This window comes from Rattus norvegicus, chromosome 17 (assembly GCF_036323735.1).
Source record: "Rattus norvegicus strain BN/NHsdMcwi chromosome 17, GRCr8, whole genome shotgun sequence".
Classification (NCBI taxonomy): domain Eukaryota; kingdom Metazoa; phylum Chordata; class Mammalia; order Rodentia; family Muridae; genus Rattus; species Rattus norvegicus.
The window spans coordinates 27,029,939-27,049,859 of record NC_086035.1 but is presented as its reverse complement, the minus strand read 5'-3'; the positions used below and the strand labels follow the sequence as shown (position 1 = coordinate 27,049,859).

General features: G+C 43.0%; 2 protein-coding genes and 1 long non-coding RNA gene across 12 annotated transcripts in view; 1 reads left to right on the top strand and 2 right to left on the bottom strand.

Annotated features, from left to right (window-relative positions):
* The window catches only part of Ssr1 (signal sequence receptor subunit 1), a 28,150-nt gene extending 17,493 nt beyond the window's left edge, over positions 1 to 10,657 (bottom strand). For 2 of the 3 annotated variants that reach the window (XM_039095878.2, XM_063276579.1), the window contains exons 1-7: positions 10,423 to 10,657; positions 8,509 to 8,621; positions 6,309 to 6,399; positions 4,356 to 4,618; positions 2,567 to 2,643; positions 1,842 to 1,920; positions 46 to 139 (exon numbers count right to left, since the gene is read on the bottom strand). In XM_039095878.2, coding sequence (XP_038951806.1) covers positions 46 to 139; positions 1,842 to 1,920; positions 2,567 to 2,643; positions 4,356 to 4,618; positions 6,309 to 6,399; positions 8,509 to 8,621; positions 10,423 to 10,501 — 796 coding nt within the window. In that variant the 5' untranslated portion in view covers positions 10,502 to 10,657. The remainder of the gene's footprint in view (positions 1 to 45; positions 140 to 1,841; positions 1,921 to 2,566; positions 2,644 to 4,355; positions 4,619 to 6,308; positions 6,400 to 8,508; positions 8,622 to 10,422) is intronic. The other variant, NM_001008891.3, reaches the window with a different exon arrangement.
* A 54-nt stretch (positions 10,658 to 10,711) lies between these two features.
* On the top strand, positions 10,712 to 16,485 carry LOC120097850 (uncharacterized). Of its 4 annotated transcripts, none has more exons than XR_005495678.2 (3): positions 10,712 to 10,866; positions 11,881 to 12,062; positions 15,541 to 16,485. It is a non-coding gene; the product is annotated as an uncharacterized LOC120097850 (long non-coding RNA). The 4 variants fall into 4 exon arrangements; XR_005495677.2 differs by having other exon boundaries at positions 10,716 to 10,866; positions 11,881 to 11,991; XR_005495679.2 differs by lacking the exon at positions 11,881 to 12,062 and having other exon boundaries at positions 10,713 to 10,866.
* Positions 16,120 to 19,921, bottom strand: part of Cage1 (cancer antigen 1) — a 38,070-nt gene continuing 34,268 nt past the window's right edge. For all 5 annotated transcript variants that reach the window (XM_006253808.5, XM_006253811.4, XM_006253810.5 and 2 more), the window contains 2 exons: positions 17,867 to 17,935; positions 16,120 to 16,241 (listed from right to left, as the gene is read on the bottom strand). In XM_006253808.5, coding sequence (XP_006253870.1) covers positions 16,157 to 16,241; positions 17,867 to 17,935 — 154 coding nt within the window. In that variant the 3' untranslated portion in view covers positions 16,120 to 16,156. The remainder of the gene's footprint in view (positions 16,242 to 17,866; positions 17,936 to 19,921) is intronic.

Below are 19,921 nucleotides of genomic sequence, written 5' to 3'. Positions count from 1 at the left end.
CCCATTTATAGAAACATTTGTCACCAAGTTTCTAAGGCTACTTACTGATCTGATTCAAAGTTTCCTGAGGAATCCAACTCATGTCAACATCATTTTGACTTGAGGTACCCATTTCTACCTTCTGTATGGGTCTCTTGCGCTACGAGAACATAAAAGACATATTTTTTTATTTTTATTTATTTAATAATTTATTTTTCTTTTTTTCGGATCTGGGGACCGAACCCAGGGCCTTGTGCTTGCTAGGCAAGCGCTCTACCACTGAGCCAAATCCCCAACCCCTAAGACATATTTTTTTAAAAGACATGTCATAGCACTGTTTATTCTAAAAAGTTTTTGGATTTGGTTTCAGGCAGTGTTTCTCTCTGAAGCTCTGGATGTTCTGGAACTCACTCTGTAGACCAGGCTGGCCTCAAACTCAGAGACATACCTACCTCTGCCTCCCAAGTACTAGGATTAAAGTTATGTGCCACCACCCCTGTCTATGTATTCTAATTATAAAAACATTGATCAATACATATGAGTATCTTAGCTGACAAATTACATTCTTTTCTTGTTTTAAATCACCCTAATACACATTTTATCTGTTAAAAAAGAAAACATGCTTAACTATACAGAGTCAGTCCTGGGTTGAAAAGGTGGCTTCTTAGTGAGTTGCCATCAAGTCTAATGACCTGCATTTGAACCCAGGGTCCCAAATGGTAGGAGGAAAGAAATCAACTCCAACTTCACCTCTGACCCTCTTTACATGTACCAAAGTACAAACATGTAAACACACATGTACAAATGCTAAAAGAGAAAAATGCTCTCAGAATAAATTTTCTTGACCATTTTCAGCCTGTAAAGATCTTAATTTGTGGTTATATCACTGATTATCTTTCTTTCTAAAGAATAAATTTACAGTCAAAGAAATTAAGAATAATCACTGAAATGCTTCTAAGCAGGCAATCTTGCATTGTTTGTAAAATACAATTAAAGAACAGGTAGAGACAAAACACATAAAATCCCATACAGGCTAACAACACTGACTTCATCTAAAAGTGTGAAATTTTCAAGGCACAGTGTGTACAGCAATCCCAGTAGTCTGCAGGGAGATGCAGATCAGGAATTCAAAGCTTGCCTTTGCAACACAGTGAGTTCAAGGCCAGGTTAGGCTACATGAAATCCTGTCTCAAAAACAAACAAACAAAAACAAACAAAACAAGAGGGAGAGGCTTTCTCTGTGGCCCATCTCCTGAATACGGCAAATAAAACCCATTAAATTCCATTTTCTTTAGCTTTGCTATGAAATTGAAAAACCACAATCTGAGCAGGAAGCTGGGCATGGTGGCACACAACTTTAATCCCAACACTCAGGAGTTGACTCCAGCCTGATATACATACATGGTAAGCTCCAGGCCAGCCAGATCTACACAGTTAAGACTGTCTCAAAGTTCTGCGGGGAACATTGGTATAAGTTTATAATCCCAGCACCTATAAACTCTGAATACGTAAGAAAGCACCCCATTAAGAATTCTAACCCAAATAATTGGTTACAGATAATACAACCAATCCATGAAAAAAATGTATTAAGTGGAACAATAAAATCTTTCTGAACTCAAGGATTATCACATTAAATATAAAAGATCACTTTAAAGAGGGTAATCAGTACACTAACTGGACGTGTACACACATCTCAACACATTCAAGTCACATATCCAAAGTCTTGTCTGGGTATTATTTTAAAAAGGAACAACAACGTTCCACTCTGCAAACCTACAGTAAAGTGGGAAGCCTGGAGATCTCCAGTGCAGTCAGTACTGTGACTCTGAATGTAGCTTTCAGGGTTGCTCATGCATAATTACCTTTCTAGATTCAAGAAGTTGATGAAGGCCAACAACAACTAGAAGTCCAAGGCCGGCAAGGAACATGTACATAAAAATTCTGGCACAGAAAAAAAAGCCGATGTTAATCCATAAACACCACATCTAACTAAAAATAAATATCAATACGTGCTACAATAGCTTTTCAAACAACATGCAAGAAAAATACACCATTTTAATTAATTCCAGGTAACAAGCTTTACAAATTTCCTTCTACTTAGTTAAGAACACTTTGCCAATAAAAATTTCCCCCATCTAAAATGTGTTTTCCTTCAAACTCAGTTTAAGACTGTTTCAGGAGTTCTTCCTCACATTTATATCATTTTCATAATTGGATTTGTAAATTCCTTCAAGTGAGTCACATTTAAGGTCACAGATAATTCTCTACTCAGAACCAAACACTTTTTAAGGAACAACCTAACTTATGCAATTATTTCAGAGGCATGAAGTTAGATAAGCTAAGGCTCAACTTAGGGAGCAGAGCAGAGGAAGCAATCAGCTGCTGTGTCTGTGGCGGCACTGCTTCAGGGCCTACTCTTCCTGACTTATGTAACAGGCACAAGAACACATAAGGTATGGCCTCTGTGTGGTATCTCATCAACTCTGTAAGGCCATTACAGTGTGAGCATTCAAAGGCGCCCTGCAATCCAAGCACACTGCTCTGGGTAAGCTGTGAGCTCCAGACGTGCAGGTGCAGCTTTACTCACGTTTCTCCATCTAACCCGTCCTCTCTTTCAATGACTGTGACCGTCTGATTGAAGACAGCATCTTGGAATACGTTGCCCTGTTTAAGAAACAGATGTTAAAATTTACATGAGATGTGCTCAAAGAATAAAAATTATAAGTGTTCCCAAAACTGTTATCCTAATACACTTGACTTTCCCGCCATTAGCTGTAAGAGACAACAGTCAATGTCAGGTCCAAAACCATACAATGTTATTTCTCCTTTCCAAAACCACCCTCCACATTCTGCAAGGAGCAGAAGGTAGAGGTTTCAGGAGCAGGGACAGCAGTAAAGGTCAGAGCACTGGCAGAAAGCAGCAGAGCCCACAGAGCCCCTCAGCAGCTCCAGCTTCCACCTGCAATCTGGCAAACAAGGACAGCAGCAGCTGCAGGGGGGTGGGGGGGTGGGGGGGTGGGGAGATCACTTAAGGAGCAGAGGCATAAAGCCAGGAATATGCTCTAAACTGAAGCTGGATTGGAAACCAATTCTACTTTAAGGAACAAACCAAAGACTTCCAGACCAAAAGTATTTTTTCCACTATCATCTTAAAACAATTTTGATGGGCTGCAGCTCTTCCAGAGGTCCTAAGTTCAATTCCCACTAATCTCAAAGTACAGCCATCTGTAATAGGATCCAATGTCATCATCTGCTGTGTCTCAAGACAGCGACAGTGTACTCATATACATTAAATAAATCTTTAAAAAAATATTTTGACAATTTAATCAAACTTTAGTTTGATTAGGGAACCACTGGGACACACACAATTGCTCTTCCACAAAGGAAGCATTACAAAGAAACCAAAACTGAACCCTACTTAAAAACTATGAAATGATAAGATACAATGACCTGAAATAACCCTAGCTGTTCATATGTCTCATTGGAGACAGAATGAAAAGCCTTTCTTCTGCACTAACTCACAGGAAAGCACATCGCAATGCAGGGACTGGCTGAAGATACAACGTTAAGGCATTAACATGTGGTGAGGGAGGCGTGAACCCACTCCTTGAAGGAAGCTCCTGGGAAAGGGAAGGGTCAACACACCCTCATCTAGAGCTGTCACAAGGGGTCTACCCCCTGCAGTAGTACATTCTCTCAGGCATATGTGAGATCAGCAGATAAACTGCTAAAACTGTATTTTAAAGTGATTGTATTTTACTAATGAGTATACAAAAGACCAAAGCAGTAACAAAGTCTTTAGAAGCCTTTAAATGAGCAGAAAGTCTACACCAAATTGGGACAGAACAAATATCTGACCATTCAATAGCACCCAAGTAAGAGCAGACTGTGCAGCAAGCGCCCTGGCCCTTGTCAAGATCCAGCTCAAGTCACTTTCCCACACTCACACATAGCAGCACCAGTGACCTACAGCTCAGGCACACGCCCTAACCACTATGCTAGTGCTTATTTTGGGTCCTCTCTTACCACCTCATACATGTTGGTAGAGGGCTGGATAGATGGCTCAGAGGTTAAGAGCACTGACTGCTCTTCCAGAGGTCCTGAGTTCAATTCCCAGCAACCACATGGTAGCTCACAACCATCTGTAATGAGACCCAATGCCCTCTTCTGGTGTGTCTGAAGACAGCAGCAATGTATACATAAAATAAATAAATCTAAAAATATATATGAATAAATAAAGGTAGAGAGAGACAAGCAGTTCCTTTTTGTATTCCTGGTGCCTGTTACAGTTTTAATCACAAAATAAGCACTTAAACAGACGGGACAAAGGTCCACTGCAGTCTCTAGCAAAACAAAACACAACTCAAAGGTCTTACATTCAAATCTTTGTAGTTCAGATTGATGACCAGACCAAAGGGTCGTCCCCCCATAGGCTCTGCAGGAATGAAGGAATACTCAAAAGTCGCCTGTCTCTGGGGCGGCACTATGGTGTTTAGAGGAAGAGCCGTGAAATTCTGGATGTAAAACTGGTAGTCCTGAGGATAACGGAAGGAGGCATCTAGTGACTCAACAATAAAATCTTCTGTCCCCTTGTTTGTAAAGCCAACCAGGAACTTCACAATGTTGTTTGCTGGAAAATCTAAAACACAAAATAGGAGGGGTGGTGTTAGGATTAAATGAAATGCAGACATGAACATGGATTCAGAACTCCCCTCAGCAGACCACTCTAGTGCGAAAAAAATTCATTCTTTTTTTGTCTGTTCTCTGGGATTCCAATTTAGGGCATAAACTGGGTATTGCAATTTCAGCCAAATAATACCCAGATAAGAGGCTAAGAAAATCATGGAAGCAAGATTATCACCCAAGAGTTTTATACAACTCAGTATGCTACTATAAAAATAAATGAGTAGTCACAAACTCAAACTCCCTTTTCTGAAGGGCTGAGAACAGAATGGGGTTCCGTACATTCTTGGTGTGTGAACAACCACCAAGCACATCCCCAACAGTCCGATCACTTTCTGTGAGCATAAAGTTGGGATATACAGGAAACAGAATACCTAAGATCCAAGAAAACTAATACTTTCCGATGTTATGTCTTCTACAATATTGTATAGTCTAATGGGCCAACTCACCTAGTACAACACAAACTATAGAACAGACATATCTGGGTTTGAATCCTGTCTCTGAAATCTACTTTAGGCTCTGGGTAACACTAGCACAAGTTTCTTAACCTCTGTAAACCCAAGATCAACAAAAACTATGCCCTCAGGGTTGGCTGGGATTAAATAAATACTGCAAAGTAGTAGAACAATGATATCCACAAAGCCCGCAATAAAGAAATGTACTCAGCAGTCAGGAGTCCTAACCTGAAGACTGGAAATGCTCCAAAGTCTAAACCTTTGTAGGCCAGCAAGATGCTACAAGTGGAAAAATCCAAGGCTGCAGTGATTAGATGTACATGAAATAAACAAACTCGTCTCCAAATAGCTCATTATTCTAAAACCCAAAAACAAAACAAAACAAACAACCACTTCTGGTCCCATGCATTTGGAGCAAGGAATATGCAAACTTAAGTTTCTTGTTTCTTTTTCAAATTAATGCTATGCTATAACCAAGGCCTGGTTATAGACATTTAGTATTTCCCTGACATTTAAACATTCAAATATACTCCCAAATTCCATGCATGTCTATAATCCCATCACTTGTGGGGCTGAGGCAGGAGGATCTTGAATTCAATGTCAACAAAACAAATTCCTTTTGACAGCTCGTATGAGTGTGAGTGCGGATGCACACATGTAAAGGACCACTCGTGGGAGTCAGTTCTCTCCTTCACTTGCTGAGGAAGGGCTCTCTTGTTTCTGCAGTGCTAGTCCATCCCAGGCTGGCTGCCTCATGTTCTCCATGAACCACCCTAACTAGCTTTTTCATGTGATTGCTGGCTCTTTAACAAAGTTCCAGGCATTGAGCACAAGTCCTCAAAACAAAACGACATTACTGACACAGCTTAGAAGACGTTTCAAGAATGACAGCTTTGGGGCTGGTTAAGATGGCAGAGTGGTAAAAGTACTGGCATGTAAGCCCAACAAACCCCAAGTTTATTCCCCAGAGCTCACAGGGGAAGGAGAGGCCTCCTGCAAGCTGTCCTCACGATCCCAGTGCCACTTGTAAACCCACATGCACACATCATGTTTTTAAAAGTATCTTTGAGAAGAATGTTTAGTTTCTACTACACCAAGTAGTATTTTTTTTTTCTCTTTAAAAACCAGCATTACTATACACATCAGTATTCACGTGTAAGACTGGAATTAAAATGAACCATTTTACATTACCTTCTCCTTTTACAAATAGAATGGTTGTGTCTGCACTCGGTGAAGCTTCTGGTTCACTAGACACATCTTCTTCTTCTTCTTTCTCTTCTGCCTAAGGGAGACAACATTAAATAAAGATTGGTGTGAGGGGCTGGGAATCACTGAATTCACTGGATTGTTTTGTTGGTTCTAGTCTGTAGTTCTTTCTTCTTTTTTTTTTTTAAGCAGAGAACATGAACACTGCCCCCTACTATCACAAGCTAAACAGTACAGTTTTCTGCACTGGAAGATTTTAAGAATTGGAACATCCTGAGTGCAGTGCATGAGCCTCTCCTTGAAAAAGCCACCTCCTGGATCACCGTACCTCCTACCTCAACCTCCAACTTTGGAAAAACTTAACAAGGGTGTATGTGTATGCACGCACCTCAAGACAACTCAGGACTCTGCCATAATCTCCCAATTCCTCCATGTCCTGACGACTGAGTGTAAGTGGCTAATGCAGAAATCTGGGGAGTAGTTACACCCAAAGCCCTCGCTCACCACCCCATAGGTAACTTCTGTAGCGGCTGTGGCTGTACAAGCTCACCTTCCTTCAACCGAGGATACGTCTACTTCCCGTTTCAGCTCATCCTGACCTTTTACTTTTGTAACAAGAAAAATGTGTACCAACTTCTTAAAAAGACCTAATTCTTCCCTTTTGGATCTCATTTCTCCACATGAGTACATTCCAGTGCCAGAAAGCTCAAGTAATTCAGAAAAATGATACAATCCACTATTATAATGTATGCTCAAATTTCAAAGCCCCGGACACCATCTCTAATCCTAAATACTCTAAATTATCTTACCCAAAGCACTACTCTGGTCAAATATTTACAACTATGAATGTACTGATCTAATCAAAGCTGTTCATGTACACAAATTAAGGGTCTTCTACTCAGAGGAAACACTGTGTGCCTATATGTCAAATCATTAACAACAACACAATCAACAACAGAGCAAGGCACCAGCTTAAGTGGCTGGTGTATCTATAACAATGAAAACAAACTTATTAAAAAAAAAAATTTATGGAGGACAGATGACAGTACTCCTGGCAGGAAATAATTACCAAATTAGCAGGAAGCATGCTGCAATGACCCTAATTTGAGCTTTTTTTTTTTTTTTTTTAACTTTCTGTGAATGGGTGTTTTGCCTTCATGGGTATCTATGGACCATATGCAAGTAGCATCCATGGAAGCTAGAACAGGGAACCTGTTCTAGAGTTACAGATGTTTGTGAGTAGCTCTGTGGGTGCAGGGGAAAAGAAACCAAATTCTCCTGGAGAGTGGTCAGCATCTGAACTGCTGAGCCATCATCTCTCCAGCTCTGAGCTAGGTACTTACTGTCATTATCAGAGCCCAAATTTCAGAGCTAACTGCTAAGCAATCCTCCCTAACCTTTACTTACACAAGGCGAGTTTTATCACCTGCTCTTCAACACCTGCTCCCTAAACACACACACACACATTACCCAAAAACTATCAGCTTTAAGAAGGCAGAGAAGGGGCTGGGGATTTAGCTCAGTGGTAGAGCGCTTACCTAGGAAGCACAAGGCCCTGGGTTCGGTCCCCAGCTCCGAAAAAAAAAAAAAAAAAAAAAAAAAAAAAAAAAAGAAGGCAGAGAAAATAGCTCATCTGTTCAACCTAGTACCCAGAATAGTACTTTGCTACATGGTTGAGATGCCTGCCACCCCCAGAGGAGTCAATGGTAGGTTATAGGCACAAAAAAGAAAAGACAGAGCTGGGACGATAAACGCCACAGGCTCCATGTGTAATAGCTCAGGGTCTGGCCTCACTCTACTGTCTGTCTCTGTTCCCAATTTGGATGATCTTGACTTGTTCAGTGTATCTTGTCTCCCCAGTACTCCAGAAAACGCTTGTGCTCATGCTCAATGACTGTCCCTAGGCCAACTTGAACCCAGGCAGATAGCTCAGAGCACATACTGCTTTTGCAGAGAACCCATGTCTGAAAGGTTACAGCTGTTTGTAACTCCAGTTCCCCGTGATCCAACACCCCTGGCCTCCCCACACATTTGCTTTCACATCCAAGTACTATACAAAGACCTACCCATATATATAATTTATGAAATAATTAGCAAACTTGCTTATGAAAAGAACACATTCTTAGACACAATCTCTAGCTCAGAATATATCATATATATTCTATATATAGCATATAGCACTCACCAAGTCTGTGGGTTCGTCTTCTTCTACTTCAGCCTCATCATCCTCATCCTCGATTATTGGATCTTCTACGGTTTCTTCATCTTCTGTAAGATCTTGAGCCACAGCTAATGACCCTGAAGATAAAATAAAACATGAACAGTTGACCTTTATCATTGTCTTTAAACACCAGGTCTAGACAAGAAAATGTCCTACCTATTGTAATACTGTTTCCTGGTCAGATGAACAATGGCATTGCACAAAAATGTTTACATTTTTTACTAGTACTCTTAACTACTGCATGATAATTTTAATGGAAATTTTTTTTAATATTAAAAGACACAAAAAAACAGGGCAGGCCACAAGCCTAACCATGTGAATTTGATTCTTGGAATGCACCCTGCAAATTGTCTTCTATCCTTTGCATATACTCTGCAAAACAAACAGACAGAGAGACAGACAAATGCACACACTAAATATAATAAAATTAAATAGTGGTAGCTTCGTGGTTAGTAGCAAAGAAAAAATCCAATTATTTTTGAACATGACTTCAAGCATATTTTCAGACATTTAAAATATCAAATAAAGGAAAATCATAATGCTAAGTTATAAATCAGACTTCTTGACAAAACTTTCTCAACAAATCACACTATATCACTCTCAGGCAAAACGCTAAAAAGTCCTTTAAAGTTCAAGTAGTTCTTATTACCACTTCTTGGAGAGCGATGATGTGGCAATTCAGTAGGAAGGAAAATGTGGGGAGAGCCACATGTGCAATGCCCAAGAGAAAACAGTTATCTTTAAGACCATGCATTTTTTTTAAAAAATCTTTTTACTTTCCTGAGTTAAAACAGTTCATTCATAGTTTACAGGTCATTTTCAAAAGCCAATGTAAAAAAACAAAGGAAGAAAACCCCAAAGGGTCTACGGTTGTAGCGAGCATGCCTTCCATGCCTTGCATGCTGGAAGCCCTGGGCTCATCCCCACCTCTTCATCCACGGGGTATGGTGACAGACACCTGAAACCCAGCACTCCAGAGGTACAAGCACACGGATCCTAAGTTCAAGGACACTCTAGCTAAAGCCACGGACTTCCAACATGAGACTACTCGGGCTACCTACATGAGACTGTCCCAACATCTGTCTTGTGTCCCCACCACTCCCAGCCAAAATCCGTAACAGTCATAATTCAGTCATAAAAGTCATTAAGTAGAAACCAATCACTTCTGTTTGCTTGGCTGAGGAGCTCATGAACATGGGTCGTTATTTCTCATGCCCTGGGCCACAGAAACTTTGAGAAAGAAAGGAATTCTGGTGACCACTCAAACTAGTTGTTTTTATAAATTAACAAAATCAAAGTTCCTGACATGACGGGCAAGGGAGGAAAAGTTTCTACGTTTTTACATTCTGCCAAGTTTTTATCCCAGATTAATCGTTGGAAAGAAGAAATTCATAAAAGCTCGAAGTGACTTTTTCCCAGCATATTTCCAACCAGCAAAAAACTGGCTGGAAAAGGGAGAGGGGAAAAATTACAAAAGGAGGAAACCATCCGGTAGAAGACTCTTCGGTAGCGGCTGACAAGCAGCAGGAGGAAGGGCAGTTTTGGACACTAAGCCTTGCGGTCCACACAGACCGTGATAGGCAAGCGAGGGGACCGAGCGAAGGTGTTACACGGCGCCGCGATAGAGAATCGGCAGAGGGCGAATGAATGGAGGCGCGCCGGCGTGGGGCTAGCGACACGTCAGCGCAGAAGCTGGGGACCGACAGCCCCCGGCGAGCGCGGGCGGAGAAGCGAGGCCGGTCCTGGCGTAGGTCCCGCGGTCTGGGCCCGCGCTCGCAGAGGGCGCCGAGCTGCGGGGGAGTCCTGGGGGTCAGCACGGCCCTCGAGAACCGGGCCGAGGGGCGGCCGTGGTGCCCAGCCCAGCCCCGCGCCCCTCACCTCCGGGGCCGCCTCGTAGCAGCACGGCGGCGGGGAAGGCCAGCAGGAAAAGCAGCAGCAGGCGGGGGAGGAGTCTCATGGTGCGGCCGGTCAGCGTCCAGTGCGCGTCCGCTAGGGCTCTCGGCGGCTCTTGGCGGTAATGGCGTTACTCTTCATCCGGGCCGCGCAGGAGGGGCGGGGCACGCACGCGCGCCACCCGTCGCCCCTCCCCGCTACCGTCGACGTGGCCTCTAGGAGCCCAGGGGCGGGGCCTGCGGTCCGCGCGGTCACGTGGCCGGCGGGGGCGGGGTCCCGGTTCCCGCGAGAGCCTAGTCGCGCAGGCCTACCCCTTCCAGATGCTTAGCATCAACAGCGGTTACTTTGAGAGCCCGGGGACCATAAACTTCCTGCTTGTGTGCCAATTGAAAGACAGAAAGGAAAGGATGTGGGTAACAACAAGATGTCGTAAGTGATTCCTTCCTCACATTGTAACCCCAGCGTTTGAGAGATCGAGGCAGGAGGATTGCAGCGAGTTGGAGAGCAGTCTGGGCTGTGTCTGAGTTTGGGCAAGTCTAAACTACAGTTAACACCTTGTCTCAAAACAAAGCAGATAAAAAGGGAAACACTACCCAGACTAGAAACCCCTTCTTTTCGGAATTCTGGAGTTGTATTCTCTTAAATTCTTCTCTCTCCCTCCGTGTCTCTGTCTCTCTGTCTCTCTCTGTCTCCCCCCTGCCCCCCACCCCGTACATAATTGCCAGTGCACACAGATGTAGAGGTCAGTCAGAGGACTACTTCTGACGAATTAATTCTCTCCTTCCACGTTTAGGTGGGTTCTAGGCTTGAACTGTGATCATTAGGTTTGCACCACAACCATCTGCTAGGCTCAGTTCTGTAATTTTCTTAACCCAGACTCAGAAATCACCTAGCACCTTTCTGCAGCTTCTATACCAAAGATCTCACTTCTAGTATATTTCTGTCAACTTCTACTGGCCAGTGTGAAACACTCAGGTTGTAGCTGCTGGGCTGAGAACCTCCAGACACAATCCTGTCTCAGGGACTGTCTTAGTTATTTTTCTGTAGCTGTGAAGGGACACAGTTACCAAGGCAACTTATAAATGCAAATGTTTGATTTATAGGCTTGTTCAGTCTCAGAAGGTGAGTTCATGACCATAACGTCAGAGTGAATGGGCAGGCCTGGTTCTAGCATGGTATCTTATGTGTTCAGCCAAAAAGGACAAGCCAGAGAGGTAACTCCACTGGTGTGGGCTTTTGAAACCTCCAAGCCCACACCCAACAGTGCACCTTCTTACATATGTACTTCCCAAGCATTTCCATGCTTCAAGCATTCAAACATGAGCCTACTGGGGCCGTCCTCCTTCAAACTGCTACAGAGGCTAAGCAGCTCTCCTCGGAACTGTTGGAGTTGACTGAAGTGGAAGTCACAGCTTACCTCCTCAACTTAATTAACCCCAACAGGTTCAGATCGGCTGAACACGTGTCCTGAGAACAGGTGAAAGGGAATGTCTACAAGCTCCGTGAACATTAAGGACCCAGAAGTGCCATCACCTGAAGTCAGACCTCAGAAAGGTGACAGTGGATCTGTACCTTCCCCTCGGTTACAGTCCCTGTCAGTGTCTTGGGCCAGGAGACACCACCAGGTTAAATACAAGGCTTTTGGATTTCTGACAGGGTTGGACTAGTTATAGTCTCATAAGCAAACTTAAGTTATTTAGCACTGAGAGATATGATATATATTTGCAAGCATGCTTTTCAGATGGTAATGCAAACTAAAATCAGAATATAGTCCAGGTATAGAATTGTACGCTGTTTAAGTTAGGGTAGATGGTAAAATACTTTATCTAGTTGACAAATGTAATGGACTGGATACTAATTATACAATCATACCTTGTAATTTACATAATTGTTAAGGTTATGCTCAATTTATGTCTAAGAGGTTTTTTTTTTTAATTTGGACAGAAAAGGTGAAATGTTAGGGATTAGTTCTAATGCTTTGAATTAATCTAGCCTTCAAAATTGGGAATCTGCATGTCCAAATGCTAAAGGTCCTTGTCCCCAGTTGGTTTTTGATGGAACAATAAAGAGGCAATGGTTAATGGCTGGGCAGATAGAGTGAGGCGGGACTTTGAGATTGGCTCCTGCTAGGAACCAAGAGAGAGGAAGGAGGCAGAGATTGCCATGATGGGGAAGAAGAAAGACCAGACCTAAAGGCCCATTGACATGTGAGAATCAGGGAAAGTGACCACACAGGCTACTTTCCCAATTGTGTCTGGGGTAGCAGAGATGAAATATATATTTTAAAAGATGTTACCTGAAGACTACCAGAGGAGAGCGTTTGCTATCAGTAGGAAGAAAGCCCAGCCATTTAGCTAGTCACAGCATATCAAAAGTTCTTTCATGTGGCAAAGAGCAGAGAAGAGTTAAATGTTTTTTCTGTATACCTCTAGAAAGGAAAAAACTCCATGGGAAAAGGGAACAGAAAACAAGGCTGTCCTGGCCAGTTCCTCAATTGGCAGGAATGCTTCCATTCCTTCTCCAGCCCACACTTCAAAAAGAGCATGGGCAAGCAGTCACAGATTGATCACCACAAAACCCACCACTTAATCTGCCTCTGTCCCCTCAGGCTCTGCCCTCCTTTCTCTCACAGTAAAATGTTTATAGGCCAATCAAAAGCCAGTCATCCTTTGCAGTCTAGATGCCAGCCCCTGTGCTATGACATGGTTCTACAACGTCCCTCTCTACTCGCCACAGTGAATGGTGCTCAGTGTATCTCCTCATCAAAATACACTTTCCTCTAACCGCACCTCTCAAAACTGATGGCCCGGAGGCCTCTCCTCTCACAGTCTCATGTCGCTAACCATGAAGTGTCACTCTCAGTTCTCAGTGTAGTCCAACTAGGCTTGGATTTTAAATGGGTCATTAAAACCTGGCAAATCCAGTGCCACTCCTGTAAAACTTCCCCTCCCTCCAGGTGTAGAATCTCTTGTACTGTGTGGAAGAATCACTTGTCAATAAAAATGCTGTTGTCCTATTGGCTTAGGCAGGAAATAGGGAGGTAGACGTTCTGGTTCAGAGAGGGGATTCAAGGGGGTTGGGGATTTAGCTCAGCGGTAGAGCGCTTGCCTAGCGAGCGCAAGGCCCTGGGTTCGATCCCCAGCTCCGGAAAAAAAAAAAAGAAAAAAAGAAAAAAAAGAAAACAGAGAGGGGATTCAGAGGAAGAGACAAGCACAAACTTGGGGATCAAGTTTAAGCTTTCTAGATTGGTGGTTATTGTTCACGATCGTCCTCATCTTTTGCCACAGGAAGGGCCTGTCTTTCAAACCAGACTAGTGGCCATCTCGGGCCTACATGTGTTGTGCATGTTTGGCCTTCCTCTTTCAACCTGAAAATGCCCAGTCAGGGTTGAAGATCCTGCTCAGGAGCCCGGGTTTCTGTAAAGTCTTCCCAGAGTCCTCTCTTCCAGTCAGGGCTACCTCCTACCAGCTCCTCCACCTGCAGGACTATCACTCTGTCAGGGACTGTGAACAGTTCTTCATCTGACCTCTTATGCGCCATCATCCTTGTGTTCTCTGCCTCTTTTTCTTCACCTCCTCAGCATCTTACTCACAGCCTGCCACACAGTTTATCAAAACATCGAATGGTTCCTTAAAACATGGTTTACTGTGTACACAGTGTTCTGCCTGCATGCACGCCTTCATGCCAGAAGAGGGCATCAGATCCCATTACAGATGGTTGTGAGCCACCATGTGGTTGGTGGGAATTGAACTCAGGACCTCTGAGCCATCTCTCCAGCCCCATCTAATGATTCTTTCTCCCTTTAAGCAGTTTTCACTCTTAAGGTCTCTCTGGTGTAGCACTGGCTGTTCTGGATCTCACTCTGTAGACCAAGTTGGCCTCAGACTCACAGAGATCCACCTGTATCTGCTTCCTCAGGGCTGGGATCAAAGGTGTGCACCACCACACTCAGCTTCTATATAGATATTGATTAGATATAGATAGATATATAGATATATGAAGAAGCAAGAACTCCTTGGAGTGGGATGGTCTCCAAGGGAGAGAAATGTCCCATTTAATGTTTCTTAAAGGACTGGCTTATAAGCTGCCATCTCCTTGAGGCATGTACAGGGGTGGGGGTGGGGGCACTATTTGGAGGGTTGTCTTTTGAGATACCCTCCAGAGGTGAAAGCAGGGAAATGCTTCCTAGCAGACACCTCAACTCAGTGTTCTGCACAGGGTCCTGTCTTTGGACAGCCTGTGCTGGCTGGCTTTCTTTCCCTTGCTTCATCCCATCTGTGGGAAGATTCTAGACATAGCTGTCTCTTTAATAGCTTCCTCTGGCATGTTCCATTTTCCTAGAGGATCCCGGAAAGCCAGGGACATGAATTATAATGAAGGGGTCTCCTCACACTGGATCACCTCTCTGAAAAGAGACACTGCTAGGGCTGCAGCTCTTAGGCTGGTAGCAAGTTCTGTTCAATGTTTTTAAATGATTTTAAAAATAGTCTGATTTCTGTCTTTTTTTTACTGTTCATAAAGGGTTTTATTGCTGTGAAGAGACACCATGACTATGGCAACTCTTATAAAGGAAAAGATTTAATTGGGGCTGGCTTATAGTTTCAGAGGTTCAGTCCATTATCATCATAGTAGGAAGTATGGCTGCATGCAGGCAGACATGGTTCCAAAGAAGGAACTGAGAGTTCTACATCCTGAACTGAAGGCAACAGGAAAGAAACTGTGTGCCACACTGGGCATAGCTTGAGCATAGGAAACCTCAAAACCAGCCTCCACTGGGATACACTTTCAACAAGGCTACACCTCCCCATGGCCAAGCATTCAAACGTGTGAGTCTATGGGGGCCATTCATATTTAAATCACTACAATCACATACCTATGTTTCTTTAAGATGAATTATTGGATTGCTGAGCATGTCAATCTCAGGTGTCCCGGTGCTGGCTGGGCCTCCCCTGCTCCTTGCTCCTCACCCATCCAGAGCCCTCTAGGACATCCACCCAACCAGGTCATGAGACACCTTTCCCAAGACAGGGGTTGTCTGAACCCATGGGGGACCATTTTGTCCAAGTGCTCCATGACTCAAGCAAACACATTTTCTGTTTCCAGGCTCATAGAGGACCTGCTGCATAGAGTTCTCCCACAGGTACAAGTGTGATCACACGACTTGTTCAGCATGTCCTTTGGAACTCACATCACAGATACTCCCTCTTGTACCTGACTTAAATCAAGTGTAACCCTGACTTTGGTGAGATGAAATGATTTCTGCATTTCCACCGACAGAATATGTTGATTGACAGCTATGCTTCCAGCCTTGTTCGGAGATTTGACAAAGGGATGGAGTGGGGATAGGGTAAACAGGAGACCAAGCAGGAAATAACTTTAATAGGTCACGTTTGTTGAGCAAGCACAAGGACTGATTCACATTTCTAAAATCCACATTTTGAAAGAGTTGGGTAGTGCTTCACTCTTGTAGTCTTAGCACTATGGAGATGGAGACAGGAAGATGCCTGGGCCCACAGGCCAACCAGCCTAGCTTATTTGGTAAGTTCCAGGCCAGTGAGAGACCCTGGGTCCAAAAATGACATGATGACTCCTGGGGAGGAACACCTAAGTTTGTCCTCCACCTTAGATACTTAGCACACATGTACACAAGCGCACACACACACACAAATAAGTTAGCATAACTTCAGGAATGAATATTTAATCATGTACTATTGTCAGTTCACATGGAAATAGAACATTCTTTATGGTGGCCCTCAAGATGACTTATCAAGGTCATGGACTTTGGGTGATTATCTAATCTTGGTCTGTAAAAAAGAAGAAAAACGATGTAAAAATGGGGAGTAAAGTTTAAAATAGTGATTATGCTGAAAAAAACTTGTCATTATTTAGCATATTTGTCTCTTACTTTCAAAAACTTGTCATTTATATCAAACTATGGGACCGTAAAATGATAAAACACAGTGCGTGACCGTCCTCGGTGAGGACCGTCCTCGGTGAGGACCGTCCTTGATCCATGTGAATAAAATACTGTGTCACAGTCTCCTTATATTTAATGAGTTCCTAATTTATTTAGGTCAAGATTTATCTTTGAAATAAAACCTACAAAATCTTCTTGCACATATGAAACAAAATTTAGACATCTGAGGGTGGAGATGGTGGAGTGGCTGGCAGGGCTTGCTATTCTTACAGAGAACCAAAGTGGTTCCCAGCACCCACGTCAGGTGGCTCACCAGAGCCTGTAACTGCAGTTCCAAGCCTCTGGCCTCTGTGATCACCTACACTCGTGTACATACCCATAGACAGACACGTATCTACATGAACTAAAAACATATTTTAAAAAGACATCTGGGAGTACTTCTTACTCTGAGAGTTCAACTGTTTCCACTGCCAGAGACAAGTGGGTAGGTCAGAACAACACTTTTTAAAAAGATGTAGAGGAATTCTCAGGCTGGACTTCTGACTGGTACACTGAGGTCAGTAGGTCGGCCAAGACTTTAGAGTTATTCACAAATGTAGCCTGCAAGGGCTCTAGAGTTTTCACACAAAGAGGCTTACCAGCTGGGAGCACCTTGTGACCTCATTCCCTTGTTTCAAAATCAATAAATCCATATAGATAAGCCTCAAATTCAGTGCAAAAAATAAATGTGATAGGTAAACAAATGTCTTGACTGGTAAATGTGCAAAATTATATAAAAATAAATAATTTTAGAAATAAATCCCACGGTTTGTTTCTACAACTCAAGAGAAAAATTCATGCTGTTTTGGAAATTGAAACTCCTGAGCAGATTTAAACTGCTTTTGTAAGATTTTTGTGTTTGCAAGATGATCATATAAAATAGCTATGTTATTTTTTCTAGCTTTTCAACTTTAGTATGTGTTACTACTGAAGCTGGGACCCAACTGTTCTTACAGTCGACCCACAAGCTTGTGTATACACTACCATACATCACTGGGCTACATGACTGACAGAGACTCTTCTAAAAACAGAGTTCAAGGTTTCATGCAAATAGAGTCATTTCATAAGCATGTAGGAGTTAAGTGTTTTTATTGAAGACAACCACCTCGATCATAACCCTCGGAGAATCCTGCTTACAGGTTCTGAGAGGTCAGGCAGACTGGCCTTCTAATCCAGGCTCCACAGAAACCTGACAGTAATGAGGTAGGTGGGATGTGCCCATCATCTCAGAACTATACAGATCTTGCTAAACTTTGCAGGCTCGCCTCCAGGATAGCTAGGGGCTTTAAGTATGTGTGATGCTATGCAAGGCCTACAAGAAAAGTTTGATCAAGCAACTTTTTTCTACCAGGAAAGCATAAAATACTTTATATTTACCTTTTAATCTTAAATATAAGGGGAGGAAAATTAAATGTATTATTTACTACATGTACTTTAAAGACATTATTTTTTAAAACAGATTGGAAAACTTACCTTAGCCCTCTGGCTTTCTCTCTGGGCATTCTGATTAAATCTTCCAAATGTCTATTTCTTTCTTCCAAACTAAAGAAACAAACAACGGCATTTTACACAAAAATGGACTTTTTCTAGATGAGCATCTCGTAAATTCTTTGGAGACGTTGCTACTGTTCTATTACTGTGAAAAGACACCATGACCAATGCAACTTTTACAAAATAACCATTTAATTGGGAACATGTTTACAGTTTTACAGGGTGAGTCCATTATCAGGGCAGGAAGCAGGCAGGCATAGCACTGAAGCAGTAGGTTCCACCCCCAGTGACATATTTTCTCCAACAGGGCCAAATCTTCTACAAGACCAAACCTAATCCTTCCCAAACAGTTCCACTAAGCTCCACTAACAGTGAGCCAAGCCTTCAAACAGATGAGCCTATGAGAGTCTTTCTCATTCGAACCATCATAGAACCTGAGCATTTTTCTGGCAATTTTTATCTTTAGTCCTGGAACCTATAAAGAGAAAAATTAACCAAGTATTCTGAATTGCCTTCATATTCTCTTTCTTTTCAAACCTTTTTCCCGGGCTGGAGAGATGGCTCAGTGGTTAGAGCACTGACTGCTCTTCCAGGTCAATTCCCAGCACCCACATGGTGGCTCACAGCCATCTGTAATGGGATCCGATGCCCTCTGCTGGTGTGTCTGAAGACAGTGACAGTGTACTCATATACAATAAATAAATAAATATTTTTTAAAAAGAATAGGTAATAGCATAGCATGCCATTTAGCTATTTTTGTTTGTTTGCACAGTGTGTGCACTATAATATAGCCCTAGGGTAGTGTGTTAACAGAGCTCCTGATCTGGGACTGTGTTAGCACAGGAAAATGCTTGGCGGTGTCACAGCATGGTCACAACATTCTGTTGGCCTGCTAGAGATTTGCCTGTTTCTATTCTTATGCAGAAAGAGGGGGAGACAGAGACAGAGACAGAGACACAGAGAGAGACAGAGGCACAGAGAGATAGTGACAGAGACAGATGAGATCCAAGCAAAAGAGACCTTTAGAATCTCTAATAGACTCTTCAGGACACATAGTCAACATGCTAAAAAAAAAAAAGTTCAAAACAGTACTAAAAGTCACAAGGACAAAAGGCCAACACACCTACAAAGGCAAGCACAGTGCATCAAAACTCTAATTAGCAAAGAACAGAATGATTCAAAGGTAAACACAATATATCAAACCTCTCGAAGGAAGCCTGAAATCCAGAAAATGGAATGATACAGTTCAAGTCCTAGAAGCAAATTAACTTCCAAATAAGCTTGTTATGTCCAGAAAACTGTCTTCCAGAATGTTAGAGAAATATGGATATTTCAAGCACACACTAAAGCAACTCAAGACCACCAAGCCAGCATCGCAAAGGACTCTTAAGGAACCTTAAATAGAGAGGAGGACGAGTCTGAACAAGGAGCCCAGTAGACTCACAGCCCCTCAGACGGACAGGAGAGACAGACAAGAACAATTCAGTGAACCAGGAAACGACCAACCAAGTCACGGGAATCAGCACAGCTCTCAGGAATAACCCTAAGTGTGAGTGGCTTAAAGTCCCAACTAACCAATTAAGACACCTAATTGCTGCTCGGAGTAAAAGGGAAGATCCTAGTTTCTTTTTTTTTGGTTCTTTTTTTTGCAGAGCTGGGGACCAACCCAGGGCCTTGTGCTTCCTTGCGCTTCCTAGGCAAGCGCTCTACCGCTGAGCTAAATCCCCAACCCCAGTTTCTTTTGTCTCTAGGAAATCCATAATGGCAAAAACCAGTCCCAGACTGAAAGTGACAGATGGAAGTCATGTTACCAGGTAAATGGAAGTCAGAAAGCAGGCTGGCAGGGCTCAGGAAACACCAAAGGTAGGCGGAACGTCGGCAGAGCTGGATCTCTTGCCACACACGCGTCAACCTGAGCTCAATCCCCAGAACCCACAGAGGAAGGAGACAACTGACTCCCCAGATGTCAACAAGTCCTCTGACCTACACACACACACACACACACACACACACACACACACACACACACACACACAC